At 44.3% G+C, this 26,003-nt stretch overlaps 1 protein-coding gene across 6 annotated transcripts in view; it reads right to left on the reverse strand.

Annotated features, from left to right (window-relative positions):
- Window positions 1–1,838: 1,838 nt before the first annotated feature.
- Window positions 1,839–26,003, reverse strand: part of LOC148386927 (glypican-5-like) — a 74,764-nt gene continuing 50,599 nt past the window's right edge. For all 6 annotated transcript variants that reach the window (XM_088396402.1, XM_088396400.1, XM_088396404.1 and 3 more), the window contains 3 exons: window positions 23,671–23,791; window positions 16,054–16,192; window positions 1,839–4,142 (listed from right to left, as the gene is read on the reverse strand). In XM_088396402.1, the coding sequence (XP_088252528.1) occupies window positions 3,961–4,142; window positions 16,054–16,192; window positions 23,671–23,791 (442 nt within the window). In that variant the 3' untranslated portion in view covers window positions 1,839–3,960. The remainder of the gene's footprint in view (window positions 4,143–16,053; window positions 16,193–23,670; window positions 23,792–26,003) is intronic.

Below are 26,003 nucleotides of genomic sequence, written 5' to 3' on the forward strand. Positions count from 1 at the left end.
CAGGCATTATGTGTCTGCTACATCATTTACATCCATCCATTCATTGATTGATTTGTGTCGCTTGAAGTAAGTTTGTTCAACAGAGGACGACACATTGCTCGAGGGTATTGCTTTGGGGTCAAAGCAATTCAATTGCAACTCTGGCAAGGACGAGGCACGATATCCTTCCAAGGGACATTTTTTGCCGTCGTCTGCTGCTGGCCAGATGGTCGCGGCACCAAACAGATTCCTGGGATCAAATGCAGTCTGCATACTAGTGGAAGTCTGCAATTGTGGGACCGACCGCTTGGATGAAATCACTGCTATTGGGGCAGATACTTGAAGAAGCGTGCGGCCACTGGCCGCTCTGCCAGGAAAGTGTCATTAGTTATTTGCGCTGATAGGCTGATGATAAAAACAGTGTGGGTGTGGTGGAGGCTTAAAGTGCCTCTGTCGCCTGAAGCGGAGCCATTGAATTCCTTTCCTCAAACCGATGACGGGAAAAAAGAAGCAGCGTGGACTCTTTTAAATCGACACCAAGCAATAATTGGACCTAAAACGACAGTGTCTGTCATCCCCGTTCCAGGACATTGGTTGAACTCCAATTGGTTTGGACTTCAAAACAATTTTCCGCATAGGAATAAGCGATAGTAGTATTCATTGGATTAATTGATCCCAGCAGCCCATTCTCCTCATTTCCTAGCATTTGCATTAGTATTCGACTGAACCGCTTCTACTGCGTGTACGTGAATGTTAGATGTTTTTGGTCCGATTCGATTCAAAGTGGAAGATTTGCCCCCACTGCTCGATACGATTGCCTTTGTGAAATATGACCGCAAAATCCAGCCGTTTGGATCCATCTCAGGGGGAGGCCATTTTGCTGTCGACTGAAAATGACATCACATTAGCCAGGTGACTGATCACAACCAATCACGGCTCAGCTACAGAAAACGGTGAGCCGTGATTGGCAACTGCGATGCTCTTCTCATTTGACAGCTAGTGACTTTTGCCTGTTCAATTCATATGGCACAAACAAAACCATTCAAATAATGTGTTTCAACGAGTTGGGCTGCACAGAAGTGTTTTTTCTGCGAGCCGTCCAACGCTGCCTCCGTCAGTGCACAAAGCTACTTGTGCACATTGGATTTCTGCTGCAAATACAGACCCATATGTTTAGCAAGGAAGCCTCTTGGATGCAAATGGAGAAGGTCAGACAGTGCAGCCTGCATACACAATCACGACTCGTCAGCTTTGGGAAGTAACGGCAGTAGTGGCGGCGGCGGCGGCGGCGGCGGTGGCGGCGGCGGCAGCAGCAGCAGCAGCAGCAGCAGCAGCCTACTTCTTTGCCGTTCCTCAAATGATTTTTCAGGAAGGCTGCCTGTCGTGAAGTACTAAGACAATGAATGGGTTCATTTCCCGTGTTGTTTCAAGATGGCTTCCTCTGTCAAACCATTGGTCCTCGCTCTCTCTGCAGTCTTGACATCATTATCCCCCAAAAGAATGTCCTTTCTCCTTGACATGCAAATCAAGCAGTGTCGTAATTCAAAGTGGTGCCAGCCAGCCAGCCAGCCAGCCAGGCATTGGCATGGTTTGGTGCATTCCTCACTGCTACATGTTGAGTTTGCTCCTTTGTATCTTATCCTTGGGCTTGTGAGCATTTACTAGTTTCCTCCTGAGGTTTGCTGTGGTCTTTTTCACAGCAGGTTTGACAAAGTGAAGATATCCACTCATTCTGTTCAGAAAAGATCCAGACTTCTCTGCTTGTTTGTTTTGGTGTCCAGCTACGAGAATCTTCCCTCAAGGCCAAAAATACAAAGCTTGGCAGATTGGAAAAACAATGCAATAAGACACAAAACAAGTTCAGTGACTTAATTATGTTATTTATACACATGCGACAATATAGTATGGCGGCCAGTGACCTGTGTGAGGGAGATGGGGAAAGAATTTAGCACAGAAGAAAATTGAACACCCATGCCTCATTGACCACATCGTACAGACTGGATTTGCATCGACATCAAAGACAATCTATCCTTTTGCCCGCGTTAACGGAGAACTGAACTGGACTGGAGACCAACCCGTACCTAACGGAGCTCAAACGTACATGTGCGTCTTTAAAGCCTGGCTAGCCTTAGTACTGTATCAGGGTGATCACGCTGAATATACATTCATGGACATCACGCGTTTCACCTTCCAACAAGAGCAACGAGCTGGATTGGAGTCATTGTATAAGGAAAGCCGCTTGCTTGTTCTGCGCCGAGACAAATACGGATTTACTTGTAATCTATTGGATTTGTGAGGAACGTTCGGCATTAGGGTGGGTTGGGGGCATATCTGTTATCGTGACTGCTTGAAAGAAAAACATTTTCAGCATTAGAACAGGACACACAATGAAGTCATTAAGAAGGGCTTGCACAATAGCTACCACTGTGCTGAATCTGGCAAGAGAAGCACCAAACATTTGAAAATGCTTTTCAACACTATTAGGCTGGATGCTAGAAAAAAGTTGTTGGGTTTTTTGGGGGGGGGGGGGTTGTGTCAAACGCACAGTTTTGATTTGCGTCATGGCAGCGTGAAGAAAAAAAAATGAATGAAACAGAATCGAACCAAATAAAATAATAATTTCAAAAAAAATCAGATATGTATCCGGTATCGGCTTTTTAAAACTGCCGGGTTAATAGAAAGATCGGAAATACCCGTCCGTCAATGTGAATCTGGTGTCGTCGAAATTTACCAATCGTGCACACACTCGCATCTGTCCCAACAAAAATAACAATAAAAACTACTGGCTGTTGAACTTCAACGCCAGCATGGAGAAGTGTGAAGAATAAATAAGCAAAAATAATTGCAAACGACAGCCACTAGCGTAAAATGGAAGTCGTGAGACTCTGTCATGTCCGATTTTTGTCGGGTGGGTTGTTGTTAACCGCAGTATCTCTACAGTTGAATACTACAAAAGCAATCCATTTTTCAATTCTTACAGGGTCTTTAAGTATTGAGGCAAATCATTCCAAGAGTGATTTTTTTGACACGGCTCCTGCTTGCATTAACATTTTTTGACAACATGCATTTCCACAAGCCAACACGCAAAAGAGGATGCACGCTAAACATTCATCAAATCAAATGACATTGTTTTCCTTCCTTCCTTCCTTCCTTCCTTCCTTCCTTCCTTCCTTCCTTCCTTCCTTCCTTCCTTCCTTCCTTCCTTCCTTCCTTCCTTCCTTCCTTCCTTCCTTCCTTCCTTCCTTCCTTCCTTCCACATCTGTATATTCAGAGCAGATGAGCAAAATCCATTTTAACAGCTCATAAAGCTCCATCAGGCACTAAGAGCTTTAGGCCTGCCTAGATACAGTCATTTACTATAAACACCTCGTTGCACGTGTGCGAGGGCGCTCACCTGCACACTCGTTACATTCTAATCCGAGCCAAGATACACAGTCATTAGAGGATATCAAATTTGCTGTTCAGGGTCGTCAGACGCCTGCAACGGATTTATCAATCTCGCATGCATGCCATAATCCTCACACAAGAGTTTTTCTGTGGGGGCGGAAGATGATGCAGTGCTTTGCCATGGCAAAATGAAAGGGACAAAGAAAAGTACGTCTATGTAAATTGTGTAAGGCCTCCCTCGTACATACGTACATAGTCCTCACTAAAAATGCCAAGGGTGTGTCTTTAAGAGTGAACGGTGCCGGCCGAGCTGTGTCCATCTCCACCGTTTCATGAATCCAGAGGGTGCGCTGGGAATTTGTTTGGAGCCTGTGCATGAGATCGGTTTTAGCAAAAACGCCACAACAGGACGGGCAATCTGCCGTCTATAGTTTCACTTGTCATCCAACAAGAAGGAGCAGTCGAAAAATGCTGTGTGTGTGTGTGTGTGTGTGTGTGTGTGTGTGTGTGTGTGTGTGTGTGTGTGTGTGTGTGTGTGTGTGTGTGTTGGATGTTAAAGTTCCTATGCACTTTCTTGTAGTTGTCCCAGAGACATCAGAATAGGGTCCACTGTGAGCAAAGTGCAGCAAGGAGCAGTGCGAGGCTGCAAGGTCCCGGCCAGCAGATTGACGGGGAGCCTCCGATCACCCGTACCGGAGGGGGCTTGGCTGGGTTCTGCTTTGAAGCGTCCAGCCCAGGCCCGTTGGATCCAACTTCACCGGAGCCTTTTGTGTGTACTGTAGAATCAAAACCACAGAAAAGATTCATCATTTGACAGTTCAGGACCCTATCGTCCTCATTCTTGGGTACCGTGCCGATCGATCGCAGCCACCGATACCTAAGGCGAAGAGAGTCTGACATTGAGCGTGTTGATGTTTCGTTATCGTGTTGAATGAAACTGACTTCAAAAGATATTCCATATTCAGTATCGAGGGGGAGCTCCAAAAGTAAATACTGGTCGGTCGGAAAAAAACGGATCAATCACTTGACTAACAGGTTGTCTCAATACATTTTCAGTCAACAAGAAAAGACTGCTTGATCACAAACCTCTAAAGCGGCTGAGCAAACATTGCATAAGCCTAGGAATAGGGAGGAAAATACGTATATCAAGGAGTGCCCATCCCCAAAAGATGAAGTAATGACTGGATGAAAGACTGCAGTGCATTGTGTCAACTGTTAAAAGAGCTGTAATCTGCCACTGTTGGAAAATGAGGTCAGGTTTTCTGCTGATCCCACTCAATGCCAACGAGCCAAATCTCTCAAGATGGATGCAATTGTGGAATCAATCGACTGTGACCTTAGTGGCGGCTGGCGTTACAAGAATACAGCTGTGACATCTCCAAAGCCCCGTACAACAACGAAAAACCTTGGTTTACACCGAACCTTAGAAGGCTGCGCAAAGTCAAGGAGGAGGCCTACAGGTGCGGCGACCGGGACCTGTTCAAGCAAACCAGAAACACACTGAACCGAGAGGTCAGGAAAGCCAGGAGGTGTTACAGGGAGAGCCTGGAGAGACACCTCTCTGCCAATCCTGATCCCTCAACAGTGTGGAAAGGCCTGCAGAGCATCACGGGCTTCAAGAAATGAACCCCCCGTCCTGTGGAGAGCCCAAGGCTCGCTAACCAGCTAAACAGGTTCTACTGCAGGTTTGATCGGTCCTCCCACACAACGGGACCTCCTGCAGCACAATCCACATACTCACCTCCCCCCACAACGGCTCTGTCCACTCCATCACCGTGGTCACCGACTCTCTCTCTTGCAGAGGCCGCGCCCGCACTCCAGATTCGCGAGGAGGAAGTGCGCCAGATGTTCCGGAGAAAAAAGATCAGGAAGGCACCGGGCCCAGACGGCGTGTCACCTTCCTGCTTGAAAGTCTGCGCTGAGCAGCTGGCGCCCACCTTTGCACGGATCTTCAATGGTTCCCTGGAGCTGTGTGAGGTGCCCTCGTGCTTCAAGAGCTCCACCATCGTTCCAGTGGCCAAGAAGCCCGCCATCACAGGTCTGAATGACTATAGACCTGTTGCACTGACATCTGTGGTCATGAAATCTTTCGAGAGGTTAGTGCTGAACCACCTGAAGGATGTCACGGGCCCCCTGCTGGACCCCCTCCAGTTTGCCTACCGGGCAAACAGGTCGGTGGATGATGCGGTCAACATGGGACTGCACTACATCCTGCAACACCTGGAAACCTCAGGAAAGTACGCCAGGATCCTCTTTGTGGACTTCAGCTCGGCGTTCAACACCATCGCTCCTGACATCCTCCAACAGAAGCTCATCCAGCTCGCGGTGCCTGCCTCCACCTGTCAGTGGATCACCAGCTTCCTGACCAACAGGAGACAGCGTGTGAGGCTGGGGAGCATCACATCTGACACCCTGACCACCAACACTGGAGCCCCTCAGGGGTGCGTCCTCTCCCCACTGCTCTTCTCCCTCTACACCAACGATTTCTCCGCAAGTGACTCTTCCGTGAAGCTCCTGAAGTATGCAGACGACACCACTCTCATCGGACTGATCCAGAACGGTGATGAGACTGCGTACAGACAGGAGGTGGAGCGGCTGGTCCACTGGTGCAGCCAAAACCACCTGGACCTGAACCCGCTCAAGACCGTGGAGATGACAGTGGACTTCAGGTGAGGCCCTTCACCACTTTCACCCCTCACTATCCGCAGTAATACTATTCTCTCATCAGACACCTTCAAGTTCCTGGGAACCACAATGCCTCGGGACCTGAAATGGACCGGCCACATAGACTCTGTCCGGAAGAAGGCCCAGCAGAGGCTGTACTTCCTGAGACAGCTCAAGAAGTTCAACCTGCCGCGGGAGCTGCTGAAGACCTTCTACACTGCCATCATCCAGTCTGTCCTCTGCACCTCCATCACTGTCTGGTTTGGATCGGCCTCCAAACAAGACAAGCACAGACTGCAACGGACAATAAGGACTGCAGAAAAGATAATTGGAATCAAACTCCCATCTATCCAAGACTTGTACCTGTCCAGGACCAGGAAACGTGCAAGTAACATCTCAACAGACCCTTCGCACCCAGGTTGCAGCCTGTTTGAACTACTCCCCTCCAGACGCCGTTATAGAGCTCTGTACAATAAAACCAGCAGACACAGAGACAGCTTCTTCCCCCAGGCTGTCGCTCTGATGAACTCACACTACTCTTAGAGTCTCAGAGTCATTACTGTGCAATAACATCCCGCTTTCCACACCTTTTTTGTCTACACTGTTTGTACTATGTGTCCTCTCTGCATCCATTGCAGCCTGGTCATCCTAGAAGAGGGACCCTCCCATCTGTGGTCTCTTCTCAAGGTTTCTCATTTCCCCTAGCTGGAGTCTTGAGTTTTTCCTTGCGCTCTTGGGAGTTTAAGATCAGTTTAAGATCAGGGGATGTTTGAGAATATCTTTCGTTCTTCACATGTCCTGAGTGTTGTTGTTAGTCACCTAAATGTTGAACAGAGGCCGTGATTTACTGAAGTCAAATTCCTTGTTTGGCACGCTCAAACATGGCGAATAAAAAACTCTTGAATCTTGAATCCGTCTTGACAACTTTCAAGTTGACCGTGAAGAGACAGAAGCAACGCACAACAAATGATTTCTTTTTCCACATCGCCACACCTCTGTTGTGCATGTGTGATAAGGGCTAGGCCGTCTGAAAAGAGAGCGAATTGTTTCCAGCATACGATGTTTTTATTGTCCCGGCTGACAATAGACAAAGGCAGCGTTCATTCCAAATCTGATAGCGTTTATTGTGTTCGCTGGAACTGGGCTGCATCTCACCAGGATACCCAAGAATAGAGAAGGTAACATATGCACCACACAAAAGGCTAAATCACTGCATGTTAACCAGCTGGCTAATTACAGAGACAATTCCTGCCAAAAGAAGCAATCACCTTGCAGACAATCACGCTGCCAACTCGTTGAAGTGTTTATTTGCTAGTAGCGAACACACGCCGCACCAAAGCTTTGTGAACTCGAACACAAATCGGAAGCAATAAAATTGAGCTCAGAGTGGGCCAGCCAATGCTAACTAAACCGCTCAAGACCAACTCTTGCTAACAGCTGTGAAAACTTGATGCTAAAACAACGTGATGCTATTTACACCAGAGAGAGAGAGAGATAGATAGATAGAGAGAGAGAGAGAGAGAGAGAGAGAGAGAGAGAGAGAGAGAGAGAGAGAGAGATTATGCAATCAAGCATGTTGACACATCACAAGTGCAACAATTTGTTGATTGTCCTTTGACCAATCAATGAACTGCGGTGTGTTACGCTCCAGGTACCCAAGCTAATTGTAGTGCTTTTATTGCTGTGTTATGTCATTTGTGATTGAACTAGATGGATGAATAATTAAGTTGACACCTGCATCAATGTAAAATCATGAAGTGTATCTGAGCAATGAAGTCCCTTAAAATATGCAAAGGTGTAAAGACAAACATCAAGGAGGCCAGGTGGATAATGGAATGTGATGTTAGCATAATGACACAATGTTAGCAGATTGAGTCATGCTTCATAGAGCTGGCTCAGATGATGATGATGAAAATACAGGGAGGGAGGGAAGGAAAGGATGGAAAAGCAGGCGATGATGGTTAGGAGAGAAAAAACAGTAGGTTTGCTTTCTAAGCAGCAGATTGAATATCCATCATCAAGGCAGATGGAATCCATCAATTCAAGGGCGTGCGATGGCGGTTTTACATGATGTGAAAGTAGGATGTTGAATGAGAGGGAGAATATTTTCATCAAGCCACACTCCAAAACTGTGGTTTCACTCTGCAATGGTGTACTGCAGCCTGGTAGACAGGACCACCTGTCTCATCATAGGCTTATTTCAACAATGATTATAGGAGAGGGTGCAAAGTGTGATAACCGTCTCAAAGTCAACATCAGCCGTTTGGCAATCAGGTCGAGCCTCGGTGGGCGGGCGCTGTTGCTCAGGCACTGTCAATTGGTCACTATTTCGTGTTTTTTCAATATAGAGGTGGAAAATAATGCATGGATCTTTTTAGTCCTATTCACTGATTAATCAAGAGATTGATCGATTATCAGAATAAGCGTCAGTTTTAGCCCTCGTACAAAATCGCCGTTCATTTGGACCACTAATGCTCCTCCAGATGGAGAGGCTGTTGTTTGGGATTTTTGGACACTCATTGGCCAAAGAGCAAGCAACAACAGCTGCTTGGAACACGCCTTGTCACAGCATCGACGACGGGCTGCACCCCCAAGAGAGGATGGATGGATGGATGGATGGATGGATGGATGGATGGATGGATGGATGGATGGATGGATGGATGGATGGACGGACGGACGGACGGACGGACGGACGGACGGACGGAGGAGGAAAAGGAGGATGCGGAAAAAGGGTTGAAAGGTGAGTGGGATAGACAACACAAAGATGTCTAGCAAGGAATTCTGGGGGGTAAAATGATAACCCAGAAAGACACCACATTTGTTTTACTTTCTTTTTGATTTTATCCTCCATCTGATGCTTCCATAATATGTGAAGACTTTTATCTCCTTGTATTATTAAGCTATTGAAGAACTAATCAAATGCGCAAAGAGACTTGGGCCAATGAGTGTTCTGTTTGCTACTACGTCCATTTCTGTGAGCGGTTTGAGGCTCACGGCGCTCTCCCTCGGTTGAACAATAGCCGAGGAATGGACTTACTACTCGGCAGCTTAGTAAGTGCAGCTGCTCCAAGCTGAACACTTGCAGCCATAAAAACACAAATAGCAGCATCAGCCGAGGTATTTCTTTTGTCTCCATCGCCCATTTCACGTCTGCTTCAAACTTGTTTATGTTGCAGTTTTCAGTTCCAACTCGAAGTGTATTAAGAGTGCAGACCTCCCCTAAGGCCATTGCTAAATATTTGTTTTACTCCAATGCATAATTCCTGAACTATCTTCTCACACTTGATTTCTTGAAATTTGAGCCAACATATTGGGCAGGAATCTGTCAGACTTGCACATGACATTGGAGTCAACTCAACTCAACTCAAAAGAAAAACAACCTATTTGAGAGGGCTCATTTATTATAAGGTGGCATTTATATTTGACTCTGCCATGAATGGATTTGATTGCATGTGTGACAGGTTTCATCCCAGTGTCATCCCGAAAGAAATAAGTTAGCAGGTTTGATTGATAGCACATTGTGGGAATGTTGGTGCATGACAATAACTTTGCTCCACCTCCCTCATCCTCCACATATTCTCCTCACTCGGTTCACTCCCTCTGCTGACCTTGAAGGTCTTCGCCCTCCGCTGGGCTTGATGGGAAACGGATGCAAACGGCGGAAGCAAAGGAGTTTGTGCTTCTTGCTCGTGGACAAGGTAATTGCATCTGCCTTATAGCGAGCAATGTGGCATTAAGATGAAAGATGTTTGAAACGGTTGGACCATTTGAAAAAGCAGATTGGTGAAAGTGAGCTGGAAGACCAACGTACCGATGTAGACTCGCGATATGGTGAACTTCATTTGGCTATTACCTGATCATTTCATCAACTGGGCACTGAATCCTTATTTGGTATGTAACACGATTGATGCAGGGACCATCGTCGAGCTCGTAAATTGATTTTCTTTTGTTCGTGTCCGACTATCTCTTCTGCTCAACCGTTACAATGTGTGACCTTTCTGAAATGTTGGCTTGTGAGAGCAACAGCTTCTCTGTTTCGGCTAAAGAACAACAAAAAAAAAAAAAAAAAAAAAAAAAAAGCCGAGCAGTGTAAGGTTTCTCGCCTCCTTTTAAGTGGATGCACGTCTTGAAGTCGGAGCTCTGGGCGAGACTCAGCAATCTATAATGGAATGTCAAGGGAGGCCATTTTGATTGAAGTGGTCGGTTTACGTACACTGGACCACAGGGCAGACTATCAATGTGAAGGCTGAAAGTCCCTTACTCATCAAAAAATACTTTTTTTCCGCAAGGTATTGCTCACCTTTGTAATCATTTCGGTGCCAGATAATGTGCTGGAGTTTTTCGCTCAGTTCATTTAACTGGAAACTGTTTTACTGATCAATGGCAAGACTGGAAGTTGGTCACAAACCGAGGGTGCCTAGTCTGTTATGAACTAGACTAAAAAGACAGGATTTGTTTTTCCATTTTTGAGGTATGTAGCCCAGCATTGGTGCCAATAACAACTTTCATCAAAATATAGGAACCCAGACAGACTGGGATCTAAACAATCACGAGGTACCTACTTCACTTGGTTTCCATCGAAAATAAATGAAGTGAAAGGTAATGAAAACACTTTGGTATCAAAATGACTTTCTTTTAAGAACACTGCTGGCGGCGAAGTGGACCTGCACAGACAGAACTATGATGACCCAACTCCATGCTCTTTTGTTTTGGCTCACAAGCATGCATACATTTAACATTCCACAGATGGGTAGCCAAAACTCATTTCGCTCTGAACTCACAAACCCTAATCAAAGCTGTTAAAGGTAAAGGATGCTTTGACACTGTTCATTAGGGGCCATCCATCTGTGTGCTCACTGTCTATGTGGTTTTATGCTAACTCGGGGCGACCTCATCCTCTCTGACTAATCACCTGATTTTGTACTTTAAAGCAAAACCGATGTGTCTTGGAAAGTTCCATCTGGTTCACAGGGGACATAAGACTGGTGGCCCCATGGGCACTGGATGAGCCACTCAAGGGGCAGAAAGGGGCCAGCGATGGGGCATGCATCCAAGCCTAGCAACAGGCATGGCTGCACAGCAACTCCAGAGCAGGGGTCGCTGCGACGGGATCTGCTCAGTGCCATACTCGAGCATTGGACTCTTTGGCAGGATTAGGATTTACTCCCCTATGCAAACACAGTTACACATAGAGAAACAAATAGCAAAGGAGGCCCTGGGGGGGGGTTAGGGTTTGTCCTTTCAGACAGACATGCGTCAAGGATACGGCTATAAACTGGCTCTACTTTAGTGAGTCTCGATAGTCATTAGGGTGCTGCCTGCCTGCCTGCCTACCTGCCTACCTGCCTGCCTGCCCGCCTGCCTGCCTAGTAATACACCACCGCAAGAGCCTCCCGCACTGAGGTGAGAAGGTGCAAATGGTGTGAAGTCCTTGTGCGACAAGTCTCAGATGAATTCAACTGATTTAACTTATTTCTGTTCTCATCTTCAAAGTGTTCGTAAATCACAAGGCTTGGAGGGAGGGAGGAAAAAGTTGGGCTGTGATGTTATAAATGTTTTATTTTGAGGGGGTGAGTTGCCTGCTTTGATGTCATCTCTTGCATATCAGACATTTCAAATCAAATCTCAAAGCAGCTTCCTTCCATATGAGATTTTGGAGGACTTATAGCAAGAGGTCTGCAGGACTTAGAGTGGAGTATCTATCACCCAACATTGATTCCATGTTGTTTACTAGACTAAAACCCATGAATGTTAAAGAATGACTAACATGCGTTGACCGGTCAGGTCTCGCCTATCCGGCAGGCAGGCAGGCAGGCAGGCAGGCAGGCAGGCAGGCAGGCAGGCAGGCAGGCAGGCAGGCAGGCAGGCAGGCAGGCAGGCAGGCAGGCAGGCAGGCAGGCAGGCAGGCAGGCAGGCAGGCAGGCAGGCAGGCCTGAAAGTCCACCCAGCTAATTGCAGCATGACTTACAGATTTAATCCTAAGGCTTTAATGATCTTTCTATCGTTGAATGAAGGGACTGTAGCATTACTTGGACGCAAACATATTCAGGATGCAAATCAGTGCAGCAAGTCAATAACTTGGCTCATTGTTGCCACATTGCATGAATCGACCACGCATGCAGTGCTAATGTGAAAAGAATTCAAATATCCATTTAGGCCAATTCGAAGTTGCAAAGAAACAAGGTGACTTCCAAAGACAATTCCACCTTAAAAGGGAGTCCTACGGCATTTTCACTCATCCTCACTCACCTGGTCTGTATTTAAGTCAAACAGGCTGAGACAAGGTTCAGGTTCATCCTTCGACTGTGTTTTTCAATATCACTGGAATGTCTTTTGCTTGCTTATGCTTTTATTTGTTCAGTATTATGTTACAACAGTAACAAAGGCTTGTGTGGAGCTTGGGCTGTGCTCAACAGGCTCACTGAGGTTGCTGGTGCTTCAGCTTTCTCAATCCAAAAGCCCTGCAGCCGATTCAGAGGATGGCCATTAACTCATTCACTACTCCCATTGACATCAAAGATATGAACTGGGCTAGCAGTGTTGAATGAGTTCATAACGGAGCGCCAACGAAACCCTCACTGAGGAGCTGCATCTGGTCAAGTCTCTGAGGAGAAAATATTTCATCGTTGAAAAGTGGAGTCGATGCCTGACCAGTGGCAAAGTGTATTGGGGTGTAACGTTAGACAATACAATTCAAGTTCAATCCACTCAAGTCACATCTCACACCGTGTTTATGAGTCTAGAAAGCAAGCTAACCCTCTTCCAAATGTAACCTACTTGGAAACTTCCTCTTGTAATGCAACAGTCTTGCTAAATGAGCCCATTTTCAGAGTACGACCTTCTGAGCGCTTCTTGTTACTACGCCATAAAGTTTCAAAGAAGCATTCCAAATCCTCACTCCTTGGTATCAATTTCACAAATGTATCAGGTAGTAACTCTTAACACTTCCTTTGCTTTATTACCTGTTGCCACTGAGATTCTTGGTGAGAGTCCCGAAGGAGTGCTGCAGGGGCTCAATCATAAAGGCTTCACTGACACTGCTTAGAAAGGAAATGATGATGCTGGCTAATGAGAACCATTATGCCTTGATGACTGTGCACCTAGGGAGCCCTTCCAGCTCAAATCCTCTCTCAGTGCCATAAAACCACAGGGCAGAGTGTGCCAAGCCATGACGACGACAAAAAAAAAAAAAAAGGGGGAGACCACTGCAAGGCAAGATGGAAGGTGAAATAAAAACAATGGAGGTGGCTAGCCGGGCAAAAACTTGGACAGAGCAGAGTCATTACGGTAAGATATAGCAGGGACTGCAAACAGGAGATTTGGAGATCTGACATAAGTCAACTATTCCTCCCATATCCACCTGCGGACCAGACCCTCGTCCTCGTCCTAGTCCTCTTCCTTCCCGAGTAAAGCTGTCTTCTCGAAGCTTGCTCTACCCCGGAGCATCAACTCTTGGTCCCTTAAGCTCCACATGAAAGGTTAAGGGAAATGGCAATCCTAACCGTAATATCCATATCAGGCAATACATCTGCTGGCCAGCTGACTCCTAAGCACACCAGTCCCGAAGGGTTTGGCTCACTTGCACCCGGTGGCTCAGGAGTCAGCCGGGGACAGCACACGTTCCAAACCCGAGTGATGAGCTAACACAAATAAATCGTTTGGAGTCTTTTTTCGAAAAGAGTAGAAAAGCCACACCAGAGAACTACAGAAGACGAGCTGATAGTAACCGCAAGGGTGAGGAAAGCTACGGTTCACTGCAGATTCACGGATTCATTCTCCCGGCTGTGGCCACGACAGCTCTTAATGTGCAGGCCTTGCCACATAAAGTACACGACATGTCTCCAGGCAATAGCATGTAGGTGGTGAATCATGGCTAAGCAGGAGAGGCATCATGCAATCTGACTGGACATGCAAATTGAGAAAACAATGGCATTTTGCCTTTCAAACTTTTATATGCTGTATGTATTGAGGTAGAATTGTTGCAACACAAAGAGGCAAATGTATGCGTTTAGTCTTGCTCATGTTTTGATTGCACCAGCCAAGAGCTGCTTGGGGTCATAAAGTGTTTTGATTCATTTAGTTCAGCCTGAACACACCAAATATTGGACTTCTCCAGAAAAAGGGAAAAGTAATGATTTCATATACCGATCGTATCATTTATTGATTTCAATCTACTTTGTCATTATTCATCAATTAATTTCAAAGGGAAAGGGATATTAATACTTTGAGTCACCAGTGTGGTCACAAAATCAAAAAGATCTGTGACATTTAAAAAAAAAAAAAAAAAAAACGTACACTGCACTTTATACATGTTTGACTTTTGTCAACTGTTTTTACTCTTTGCAGGCATCCTTGTGCCACCAGAAATGTCTGTATAAATGTATTTATAGCCCTTTATTTTATTTCATTGACATTCTAAGTGCAGTACATTGTAAGAGTATGCAAGCCATTTAGTCATTCTTTTTCTTACCGATTCCATTCTATCAGTGGTTTACTGCACTATGAAAACAGGTCCATAAAGTGTAAGGTGCATACTGTGACTCAAATAAATTCTCTTCTTCTTTTGGCTTTTACAGCAAACACATTCTTAGCAGTCAAGATGGCATGCTGAAATACCAGTGTGCACTATGTTGTGGGTGACAACAAATACGACACTGTTTTTAATGATAGTGATTCCGCCGCATTTATCGCAGCGGAGCATGGATGAAGAGACGGTGCAGTGCAGAGGGAGCTTGAAGCTGCAGGTGCATTATGAGCCCTGTGAGATGTGGCGCTCTGTGTGTGTGTGTGTGTTTATATATATATATATATATATATATATATATATATATATATATATATATATATATATATATATATATATATATATATATATATATATATATATATATCATTAGCCTGTGAAGTGCAACCGATTATAGCAGCTAGCGAAAATGTGACAAATCTGCATGCTTAGTATGCAGGAGGTCCAACAATGTGCTGGCCATCTTCTCAGTGAGACTTGCAGCATTTCTATCACATCTAAGTGATAAAGGAGTCAGTGAGTCTGCTCTCTGTAGATTAGTCATGTTCATTTGTTTGCTAATGAAGTAAGTCTCTCTTGCCAGAACAATAGGCAGACATACCCCCTATCAATATGGATCTCGGGAGTTTGTCACATCAAACAGACGGAAAGAAAAAATGACTCTCCAATCCAAAAAAAAAAAAGAAAAAAAATGACCCCAAACTTTTCTAAAAGATGAACATTAGTATTTAAGTCATGTGTTGGATTTAAAACTGAATGAAGGGACATTTGAATATGTCTTCAACTTTGTAAAGCCTTTAGAAGATTTTGCAAGACAGATAATACTGATTTACAAAGTTGGTTTAAAAAGACTTCACTTTGAGGTTGAATATCACCAAGCCTTCATTTTTAGTTTTCATTTTTTAGTCATCAACAAAAGAGGGGCAATCAAATTTTTATTAGCATTTTATAAAATGAACCTGTTAACGTTGGCTCAATGTTTTACTGGCCTCACCGCACGATTGATTTATACTTTGCACACCGACTAAAGGGTTTTTTCCGTAAATCTCACACGGTGGCTTGGATTGATTCTTCACCGGCGATAGAGCTCGAAGAAAGGCCAGCGTGTTTTATCCACATGGCAACAAGGACAACGTGGAACTGGCCGTCTAACAGATATAGATTGTTACATGCTCAAACTATTGCCAGTTTGGTCATCAAGGAAATTTCTTTGGTGAGGAACATCATAAGAATTGTTCATTTTGATGACATTGATTTTTAAACGTGATTTACTTCTCTACTAATCAACTCTGATCTTACTCGTTAATGGATTAGACTATGGTCGTAGAAAACAAAGGCAACGCAAGCCCGAACAACACCCACCGCACGTCATTTCATGTTCATCCAAAAGACTTGTTGTGTCAAGTTGTGAATGCACTCCTGGGAGGCGTCAGGGTGTGTTTTTGACACACAAGTCCATGCAAATGCTCGCAAAGGCGCTGTGCGTGCGTGTTACTCACAGGTTGCATCTTGACCGTCTCCCGAGGCTTGACATCCGTCTTCGTCATCACAATCGGCGCTGCTGCCCTCCGTCTCGCCGCTGCCCAGCTCCTCCCAGGCCTCCATCTGGCCCAGATTTGGGAATCTCTCTTGGGTCTCCTGGATGGCAAAGACTTTGTTACTTGGTGGAAGTGCAATGTCACTTGGACACAAACATGACCAATAATCCAGGATTCCCACAGCAATTGATTTCCTATTGCTCTGAATTGCATAGCATCATGAAATCATGTCGGACGCACGCTGGAGTATAACGTAGCAGGCTAAAGCATGACACGCAAGTCATTTATTGGAAGGGTTTATGACCGAGTATGATACAGGTGGGTTCCTGGTTCACCATTTGGTGGACAGTTATTATCCCTATTTTAGTTGAACTTTTGCTTTTAACATTGGGTGTAATTTCCCTATCGACCACTGGATGACGGCACACTTATTTAGGTGATAGTAAATGTGAAAGGAAATAGTGTATTTAGTTCAACAAAGGCTGTTTTTTGTCAAAAATGTCATCTGCTGCGATCCTGCTTTTTACACCTACAGAGAATGACAGCTACGGAATTATTATTCTTTTAATTTGTATATTTTTGCCCATTATTCTTGATGAACATTATGGGATGTTGACTCTTTGTTGGACGATTTGTTTACTGCAAACACATCAGGGGATCGGTCCACTGTTAGACTGCATGTGCGTTATTTTTGCGTTATTCGCTCTCAATATGTGGTGACATATTCTTTGAAATGTGAGTTTAAAGAGCGTCATTTTGAGAAAGCAGGACATTTCGCTTAATCTTAAGCAGGCAGTGTAGGCTGTAAGATATGAAAAGAGCTGCCTGCCTGCCCTGCCCTGCCATGCCCTGCCATGCCCTGCCCTGCCCTGCCCTGCCCTGCCAGAGAAATATTGAGCAGTACCGCTGCCAACAATGCGCCACGAGCAGTGAAGCAGGGTTGAAAAGTAACCATTTAACAACAAGTGGTACGGCACGCTGAAAATGAACAAATCAAAGGCATGACATGTTTTGGGTAGATTTCATTTAAGCGACACAATACAGCAATAAAGGTGTCACATAACTAAAGGTGTCCAATAAGAGTGATAGCACACGTTTACACCGCGTGCGTGATTCATAGACTGACATCAAATATAGGAAAAGGAGTTTCAAAGTGTTGTTTGTGAAACTGAGGAACAAGTTATTTGACCAAAAAACAGATTGAGCAATCACTGATCTGTGCATCGGGAGGTAATACAGGCAGGATTTATTTCAAAGAAGGATTGCACAATCATGCAACTATTGCGGCTTTGTATATTCAGATCATTGCATTGTCAGTACTGCAGCTGCATCTGGAGACTGTGAAATGGGAAAAATACATAGCTGGGTTTCTATCAGAGGTGTCACAATTAATCCATTAATCTTTTTGTTTAGCGACATTTGAAGATCCAAATCTTCTGATTCCAGGCTCTCAAAAGTAATCATTCTTTGAATTCTCTATTCCTTCATGAAAGCAGTAATTGATCGTTTGTTTTGAATCCAAATAAGACATTTGCAGACATCTCATTGCACTTTGGAAAAGTCAAATCCTTCTTGTGTGATATCGCTTAACTATTGTTTGGTTGTTGTTGTTTTCTTATCACTAAATGATACCAAAGAAGCCTAAATAATTGGTTAATAAACAAAACAGTATTTGGAGAAATGTGTTTTTGAATACACTAAGGCAGATACAATTGTCTCCGATGATTTGATTAATCGATAGAATCATCGATTCTAAGAACATTTGATAATGACAGCCCGAGTTGTTCACATTTTCTGCGACGCTGATGCACGAAATGAAATGAGTCGCGACTCATTACAGCCTAAGCAATTTCCATTTCTCTTTAGAGTTTTGGCTTTCCCGGCATGGGGCCAAACTAATGGGACCACCTGCGGCCCCATCTTTCGACCCGTTTCATCACTTCACGTCAGACAAGAAGCTCTCCTGACACAACAACAAAGGCATCTTTTTTACAAGGTTGGAAAGGATCACCAATGTCGGATGTGAAAGCGGAAGACAACAAATGTTGCTAACCAACAGCATCCTGATATGTGCTTGTGTATTTGGTTAATAACAGTGCCTTTAGTAAGTGTCCGTTGAACACAATGGTGCTTGGGCCGGCTGTCCTAAAAGCATTATAATTAGAGAGGAACTCAATTAAGACGTGTTGCTGTGGAAACCTCGGTTCTTTTGGTACAAAATTGCTGCTTGGCTCATTCCCAAAGCAGTGGGTTACTTTGTTTGGATTTTAGAAAAACAGCCAGCTTTTTTGTTGGCCTTTTAACCCCAAATTGCTGATTTCAAAGTAACACACATGGAAATGATTTGGTGGTTGAGCTACAATGATTCTCCCAAAAGCTTCCGAGAAGAAGCACAATCTAATATAACCCAACAACGGATTGAGCATTTTATATGTCTCGCAAATTATGTGGGAAATTCAACCCAATTTTTACAATACATGTAAAAGTGACAATGGCAAGAGGCTACTTCAGTACTCATCCGCTCGATCGAATTGTTTTCTTCCATTGGCCGGGAAGATAGTCGGTCGGTCGGCTGTGTTCACACCCACAACGACGCAATCGGCCATTTCTAACTGCGCTCATCTGTAAGGAAACTAAAAAATTGACACAAAAATAGAAACATTCACACACGCTTTGCTGATGTCACACACCACCACACTGGGCCCAGACAAGAAAATCTAAACACACATTTTTTGGTGCATGTTTGAGGTTATTCACCATGTGTGTAAAAATGCTATTTTGATACATTTGCTTTGGACACGACCATTGCACTAACCCAAATCCCCCCCTTTGTAAAGTCTCTTTAACCACCAAGGATGAATATTCCATGATGTGCAGCCTGTGTTTTATGCGCAATGCAAAATGTGATTATACTGTGCTGTAATATTTGTATTTAGGTAGAAGGAATTGTACTTCAAACAAAGATTAGATGAAAGGTCATGATGTGCAGGGGAACCATTGAAAATGTGGTTTTATCTGTAGACGGAACAGAGTGCGCGGTAGATCGTATACGTTTGTGTCATTTTTGGTCCACAGCAAATATGTAGAGAAAAAACATTCCCCACAATTTTCCAATCAAAAAATGTCCCGGAGAAAAACCCAGGCAGGCGGGCGGGCGGGCGGGCAGGCAGGCAGGCAGGCAGGCAGGGTGTTCAGTAGTGGATATAGCCACAGCAAAGGCCTCCCTTGCTATTTAACAAATAGAATGCATTATTTTGTGAGGATTAATGACGCCTGTTATGGCCAAACAGTTTTCTGGAGAGTTAATTAAAAGTGAGCCTTTGACAGGCAGTTCATAGCTTTCGCTCTCCTGGTGTGGACATACTGGGACGGCAATCAAATTGTTGCCCAACGATGTTTTTGTTCTAACCTGAGAATATCTGATGAGAAATCTATTGCACAATGTGAAGAACAAAATGAAATTGAATTTTGAACTGCCCGTCACAACAAACTTGTAATTGCTTGCACTTTTTTTTTCAGTTGAGAAAATATTCTGATTAATGATCTTTGACTGCGATGAGCTCAGGGAGAAAATGATTCAGATACATGCTGATATTTGTCAGGCAGCCAAGCCTGAAACTGATGCTAAAAAAATAACATGAACAGAAATGATGTATAGACACCATGTAGTGGATTTTTTTGTCGTTGACACACTTTTTGATCTAATTCTTAAATCTTTTTTTTAATAGACATTTAAATGGCAATCTAGCATGTCAAGTTAAAACCACTCCGGTGACTCGCACGGACAAATCCCTCATTATTTCTCTCTTTTACAACAATTGAGATGATTACACAAGCAGATTTGAAAGTAAGGTAATTTCTCAAGAGGTTGGCGTCATGCCTGGAGGATGTTCAACTCACAGTAGTGAGTTCCACACCCACACTGCAAGTCAGCGCAAGCGCAGGCTTAACCGTTTGTGGCACTTTATTGGCCCTCAACTGTGGCAACCATCGCAAGTCAATCACACCCAGAAGCCATGCCTCACACGCCTCCTCGCACTTGTCAGATCGAGTTGACTCGATCTGTTTCAAGTATGCACATGTGGGTTTACTTTGCCTTGGCTTGGCTTTGGTGGATACGAGATCATTTCAATTGATGAATAACGTGTTATGAGAACGTTCGAGTTGCTGACGGTGGCTCGTGACTTGATCATGTTACGGGACTTTGGGATGAGTGTCGCTTGTCTTCTTTGGGAATTGGGTTCTTTGCTATTTTAGGATGGACAATTATCACTTGGAAAGTCACACTGGCAGCTCATTATTCATGAAGGTTGTTATTATTAGTTTTGAAATTTCTTAAATCCCAAAAATTGTGCAATTTGTTCAGTGGAAATGAAAAATACCAGCTGACTGCAATTTACCGTAATTGCCGGACTATAAGGCGCACCAGATTATAAGCCGCACCAGCTAAAATTCAGGGATATTTCAGTTTTTTTCTTTCATAAGCCGCACCGGACGATGAGCCGCACGTGCACACGAGTTTTTTTTTTTTTTTTACAAAGAAAGACAGTACATAAAAAAGCCTTTTTAACGTTTTAATAACATACTTGAACATGTCTTTCTAAACATTGCCTGTGACGCAGCAGTAGTACCGCAGCAACGCGGAATTGTGCACGCGAGTTATTAGCAAAGAAAGACTGGACACAGAACGTTTTTTTAAAGCTTTAATAACATACCGTAACGTTTCTTTCCAAACACTTCCTGTGACGCGGCAGTAATACCGCAACAACACGGAAGTAACACAGCAAAGTCAATGAGACGCGGCGGTAACACAGCAGCAACACAGCAGCAACACGGTAGCACAGCACTAACAGGGCTGGTTAAAAAAAAAACATACCAGTAAAAGTAAAAAAAGAGCCGTTTTCATCTTCCTCCTGTGCACTGAAACCATCGACGTCTTCCTCAGTGTCCGATTGGAATAGCGTTAGATATCCTTCGCCTCACACTTTCTCAGTCTCTCTTTCGTTGTCGCTTTTATGCATTTCTTCGCGTGTGAATAGGGTCTGTTCATGCTAATCTTATTCATGCACGAAGCGCTAAATTACATTAAACTAGCGAGCGACACGTATAGCTTAAAAGCGGCATCATATGCATTTCTTTTGTCCCCCATAATGACGGTTTGTGTATAAAAGCTTCCTGTCTTTGTGTGAGTGCAGGTGTGTGCGTGATGCGCGAGACGATCAAAACACAAACTAGCACGTCTTCTTCGGCGCATTATCTCTTCTTCGTCTGTCTCGCTCTTGCTTCCTGCTAGAGTGCCCCCTGGAGATCGGAGGCCGTAAAAAATCCATGTACGCTCCAGAGTAGACACAAGATAATGTCATCAACATCGACTGCCTTTGGCTTAAAAGCGGCATCATATGCATTTCTTTTGTCCCCCATGATGACGGTTTGTGTATAAAGGCTTCCTTTCAGTAATGTCCGTCTTGATCGCGTTCTGCATGATGCGCGAAATGTAAACACAAACTAGCGCGTCTTCTCAGGCGCATTATCTCTTCTTTGCCTGTCTCGCTCTTGCTTCCTGCTAGAGCGCCCCCTGGAGGCCGGAGGCCGTAAGAATCCATAAGTACGCCGCGCCGCCGTTTAAGGTTCAAAGTAACCTGAATAAAATGCATTAAAAGTTCACATTGATTACAACTTGTTTTTGGTGAGCAAAATTTCAGAAGAATTGAATTTAAATGCTGATTGATTGGGTTTTAATACAATGCAGATGGTCCGAAGAGCGCCACTGCTTTGTGTAATCTCTGAGTGACATGGCAGAGTAAGAGAAAGGGTTTAGAGCACAGGTGTCAAACTCAAGGCCCGGGGGCCAGATAAGGCCCGCCACATCATTCTATGTGGCCCGCGAAGACAAATTGTGCATCAAATTCGTGTGTCATTACTAGAATTGCAAATTGTCTTCACTTTTAATAATATCTTTTTTTTAAATATTTGACGTGTGTGCGTGCGTGCGATGCACCTTGCAAGCCTGTCAGTAGCAGGTTATGCAAGACAAGCATTATGTTGCTAGACAACTGCCTGAATGCTAACTTTTTTTTTTTCTATGCGAGGAATGTTGATCAAAATGTTACGGGTGGACGAGGAGGCATCACTGCACGATCCTCTGAGTGCTGCAGACAAGAAAAGTGCCCATGTTAAAGCATACGTATTTACATCATTCGCCGGCTATGGAGGTCTGCCTGTGCTTCCTTCTGAACACATCAGAATGTTGCACACTTCAAGCTCTTGCTTGTACGCCACCAGCAATTTTGGATGCAAGGCTAGTTGGCTGTGTTCACGCCCACAACTACAAAAAATTCCATTTGTGTGAACATACAAACAAAGCCATGCGTTGCAGCCACTTAAAAGCTGCTTAGCACATTGGAGAATCGAATGAGCTTTTGGAAGACAATCATTTCATTGTAACTACCTATGAGCTTCCAATGACCTGTAACTTACTGTTACACTGTCTCGGTCGGTCGGTCGGGTAAGATCAGATGAGATTTTCTGGGACTTTTTTGACAGTAGCCTACATGACGAGGATCACGCAGGCTTGAAGACACATGCTAAATATGTTGTGCTCCTGTGAATGTTGAAATACTCCTGAGGCACCACATGATGCAGCTTCTGATTTGTTGCTCTTGTTTGGCATAAACACAAAGCTCAGCTGTGCTTGAGATTCCAGGTGGTCCCCTTCCTGATTTATGTCAGGGGGCCGGGCACACGACGACGCACTATAAGGTGTCGACCGGCTGCTTGACAGCCGTATCACACAAGCACGCTGTGTCGCGGCGGTTCGGAAACTTTTCTTGACCTCGTCCGTGTCTGACATTTTGAGACACCGCTAGAAAAAATGAAAATGACTCCAGGACAAGTGAAGGGAGAAAAAGAGCAGAGGAACATATTGGATACAAGTAGAATGGCAATTAAACCAAAGTAAGTCTGAAATTGGACAGAAATTCCTGCTGTACTATCTACGTATCTCTGGCTATCATTTGAGGGCCAACAAAAGGCCAGGCCGTTCAGAAGGGAACCCGATCCTGTTGGTTCGCTCTCGTCAAATGGCCTCCGGGGATTGTGTGAAATGGCCCTTTTCTTCCTGATTCCTTTCAGGGCTAAAAGCCATCTACATGACAAACAGAGTTACTTTGAAGCGGCTGTGTCCTCTCTGCCTCTCTGCCACTCATTGGTGACCTCTTGATCTCCGTCCGGGTCTCAGCTTTTTCTCTCAACGCTCATTCCATTTTTCTCAATGTGCCTCTTTCATCTTCAATCACCCTTTATTTTACTTGACTTAACAATTGCATACGATTGCTTTGTCCCCACGTCGGCAGACATTATTGAGCAATTCAAAATGGCGGCAATTCAAATCCTGTTAAAAAAAGGATGATCATGAAAAGAACATGTCAGATGTTATTAGGTCACCTTGGGAACTGTTCACAAATAGGAATATGGACTCCTCTTAAGACTTGTGTGTGGGGCTGCTGTTGCGACTCCAGGAAAATTGAGCTTTTTCAACAGCAGATAATGCCAATGGAGAAATGCATCAAACGATCTTACCTGGTTGAAGCTTTCAAGCCTCTCCTTCATTTCGACGAGCGAGGGGTTGGGGCTGCGAACTTTGACCTCTGGATTTTGTCTTTGCGCCTGGAGACCATTTCCTACCACTCTGCCTGTGTAACTGTGAGAAAAATAACAAGAGTTACATCATCATCGTTTTTGTATGGAAAAGATTCACTCTATGCCCCCCCCCAAAAAAAATAAATAAATAAATAAATAAAAAATCAATTGTAATATTTCCATTTGCAGCTTGACATTTTGACCTTGCTGTGGCTACTATTTTATCTGTGGATTGATTGTTTATTTTACTCCCCCACTGTTATCTAAACGAATGCAAGATTCATACAATGATATGAAATGTTCATGCTTTGGGGATTTAACAGCGCTGGCATTAAATCAATAGAGGCAACTGAAGGCAAAGCGCCGATGAGAATGTTTGGAAGTGATAATGAATTGCATGAAAAAGTGTATACATTTTTCGGATGCATTTAGGAGACGACGTCCGTGCGTGTACAGTATGCGTACCCATGTGAAGATGAGCACAAGCAATCAGAAAAGTGCTGAATTTGAGAATCTCTGGCATGCGAGCTAAGCAATGGCTTGATAAGGTCTGCGCTCCTTCATCTTTGCTGAATAAGCGCTTTGAAGAGAGCAACCCCAAAAAAAGTCAAGTCCTCTATTTCTTTTCACGCCAATTTCAATTGTGTCTATTTACAAACTGGCCTCTCTCAAGCCACACACAGGTCAACAACAAGATTGGTCACCAGCTCATTTTAATTCGAGATGCATTTTTGTGTCCCTGGCAAAAAGATTCTTGCCTTTACTTCATTTCCAATTTTTCGGCCTCGCCCATTAGCGTCCTTTAAAATCAAGCGCGATACAGATTTTAAAAAGCCCTCTGAATGGTAAGCCACTCGGGTCGTAACGTTACCAACCCTAATTTGGACTTTCTCTCCATTTCACATCAATGATTCATGCGATATTCAAACAGCAGCGCTTGAAAAGTGACGTTTTGTGTGTTTTTGTGGCTGTGTTGGAGTTCCGACTTGGCTCCGGGTAGCAGTTGTTGGTGCGGAAATGAGCTCATCAAATGGGATGCCAATAAAAGGGATGTGCCCGGCCGGCCGGCCGCCGGCATGGAATTAGTAGGCCTTCTACTTTTCGTTTCAGGGCACGTTCACTATTACATAGGGGACATGATAAACCGCACAAAGGGACATGTCGAAGCTGAATGCCGTGGAGACAGACAGACATTTAATGGTGCAAATGACTTCTCGTTGATGTTCTCGCAGTTGCATTAACGCCCGCTTTTCAGAATCATTTAGAGTGCTACAGTGAAGAATAAAAGAAATGATAGAATGAGAATGAAAAATGAGAGAGGTTCTTATCTCGGGCTTTCACATTTTCAAATTCACCTTTTCACTGCATCCAAACTTGAATCAATAGTTATTCAGCACAATTGCGACTTGTTTCGTTATATTACTAGCTCAAACAAATCACAAAATTCTGATGGAGAACCAACACATGTTTCTTCCAGAGGACATGTGGAAATGTTGAAAAGAATTCCTGGAATAATCCGAAAATATTATCTGGCCTGCGACTTGGGGGGTGCAAGCATATTTCAGAGGGGGACAGTGCACTCCCTCACCCCAAATTTCAGTGGGGGAAAAAAATATATACAAAATATGAGTACTGTTGTCATTTGTGTTATTCATACAACAAAACGATCCACTTCTGATTCCAATTAAGCAAAATAATCAATGGAGCTGCATAACTTGAACCCAGGATGTGACCCTTCCATGGTGAAAAGCCATTTGACGCACTTTTGGCAACAGCTAGCGCTAAATCCTCTCATCTTCCACTGCCCGGAGCATCCCGGAGCATCCCGGAGCATCCAGCATCTAGCACCCCCCGTCCCCTTTCTGATGACCTCGGCAGTGATCTGTGCTCAAACTCACCCGAGGCAATTCAGCATTCCTGTCCATATGCGGCGAACAAAGCAACCCAACATGAAAATGAGCAATTTCCAGAAGGAGTAAACACGTGAAGGGCTATCTCAAGGAGGCGGATTCCAGTGGCCTTAGGTGAACTACTCCCAATTCCTTCTATCTGTCTATAATGGAGCTTTGCCCGCTAGGCTTTCTAAAGCCACACGTCTCACTGGGGATTGAATCATAAACAATGCCGTCTGTATTTGTTCAAGTCGTCTCGATATCGCATACAGACAGCGAGCGGAGCACAATTGTCTATTTCCAAACAGCAGAGATGATTTCTTACCTAATTAGCTTCAGTCATGCGGAATGATTTTCTATTTGTTTGAAAGGCTTCTGTGT

This window comes from Syngnathus floridae, chromosome 14 (genome assembly GCF_059516105.1).
Source record: "Syngnathus floridae isolate MCC-2025c chromosome 14, RoL_Sflo_1.0, whole genome shotgun sequence".
Classification (NCBI taxonomy): Eukaryota; Metazoa; Chordata; class Actinopteri; order Syngnathiformes; family Syngnathidae; genus Syngnathus; species Syngnathus floridae.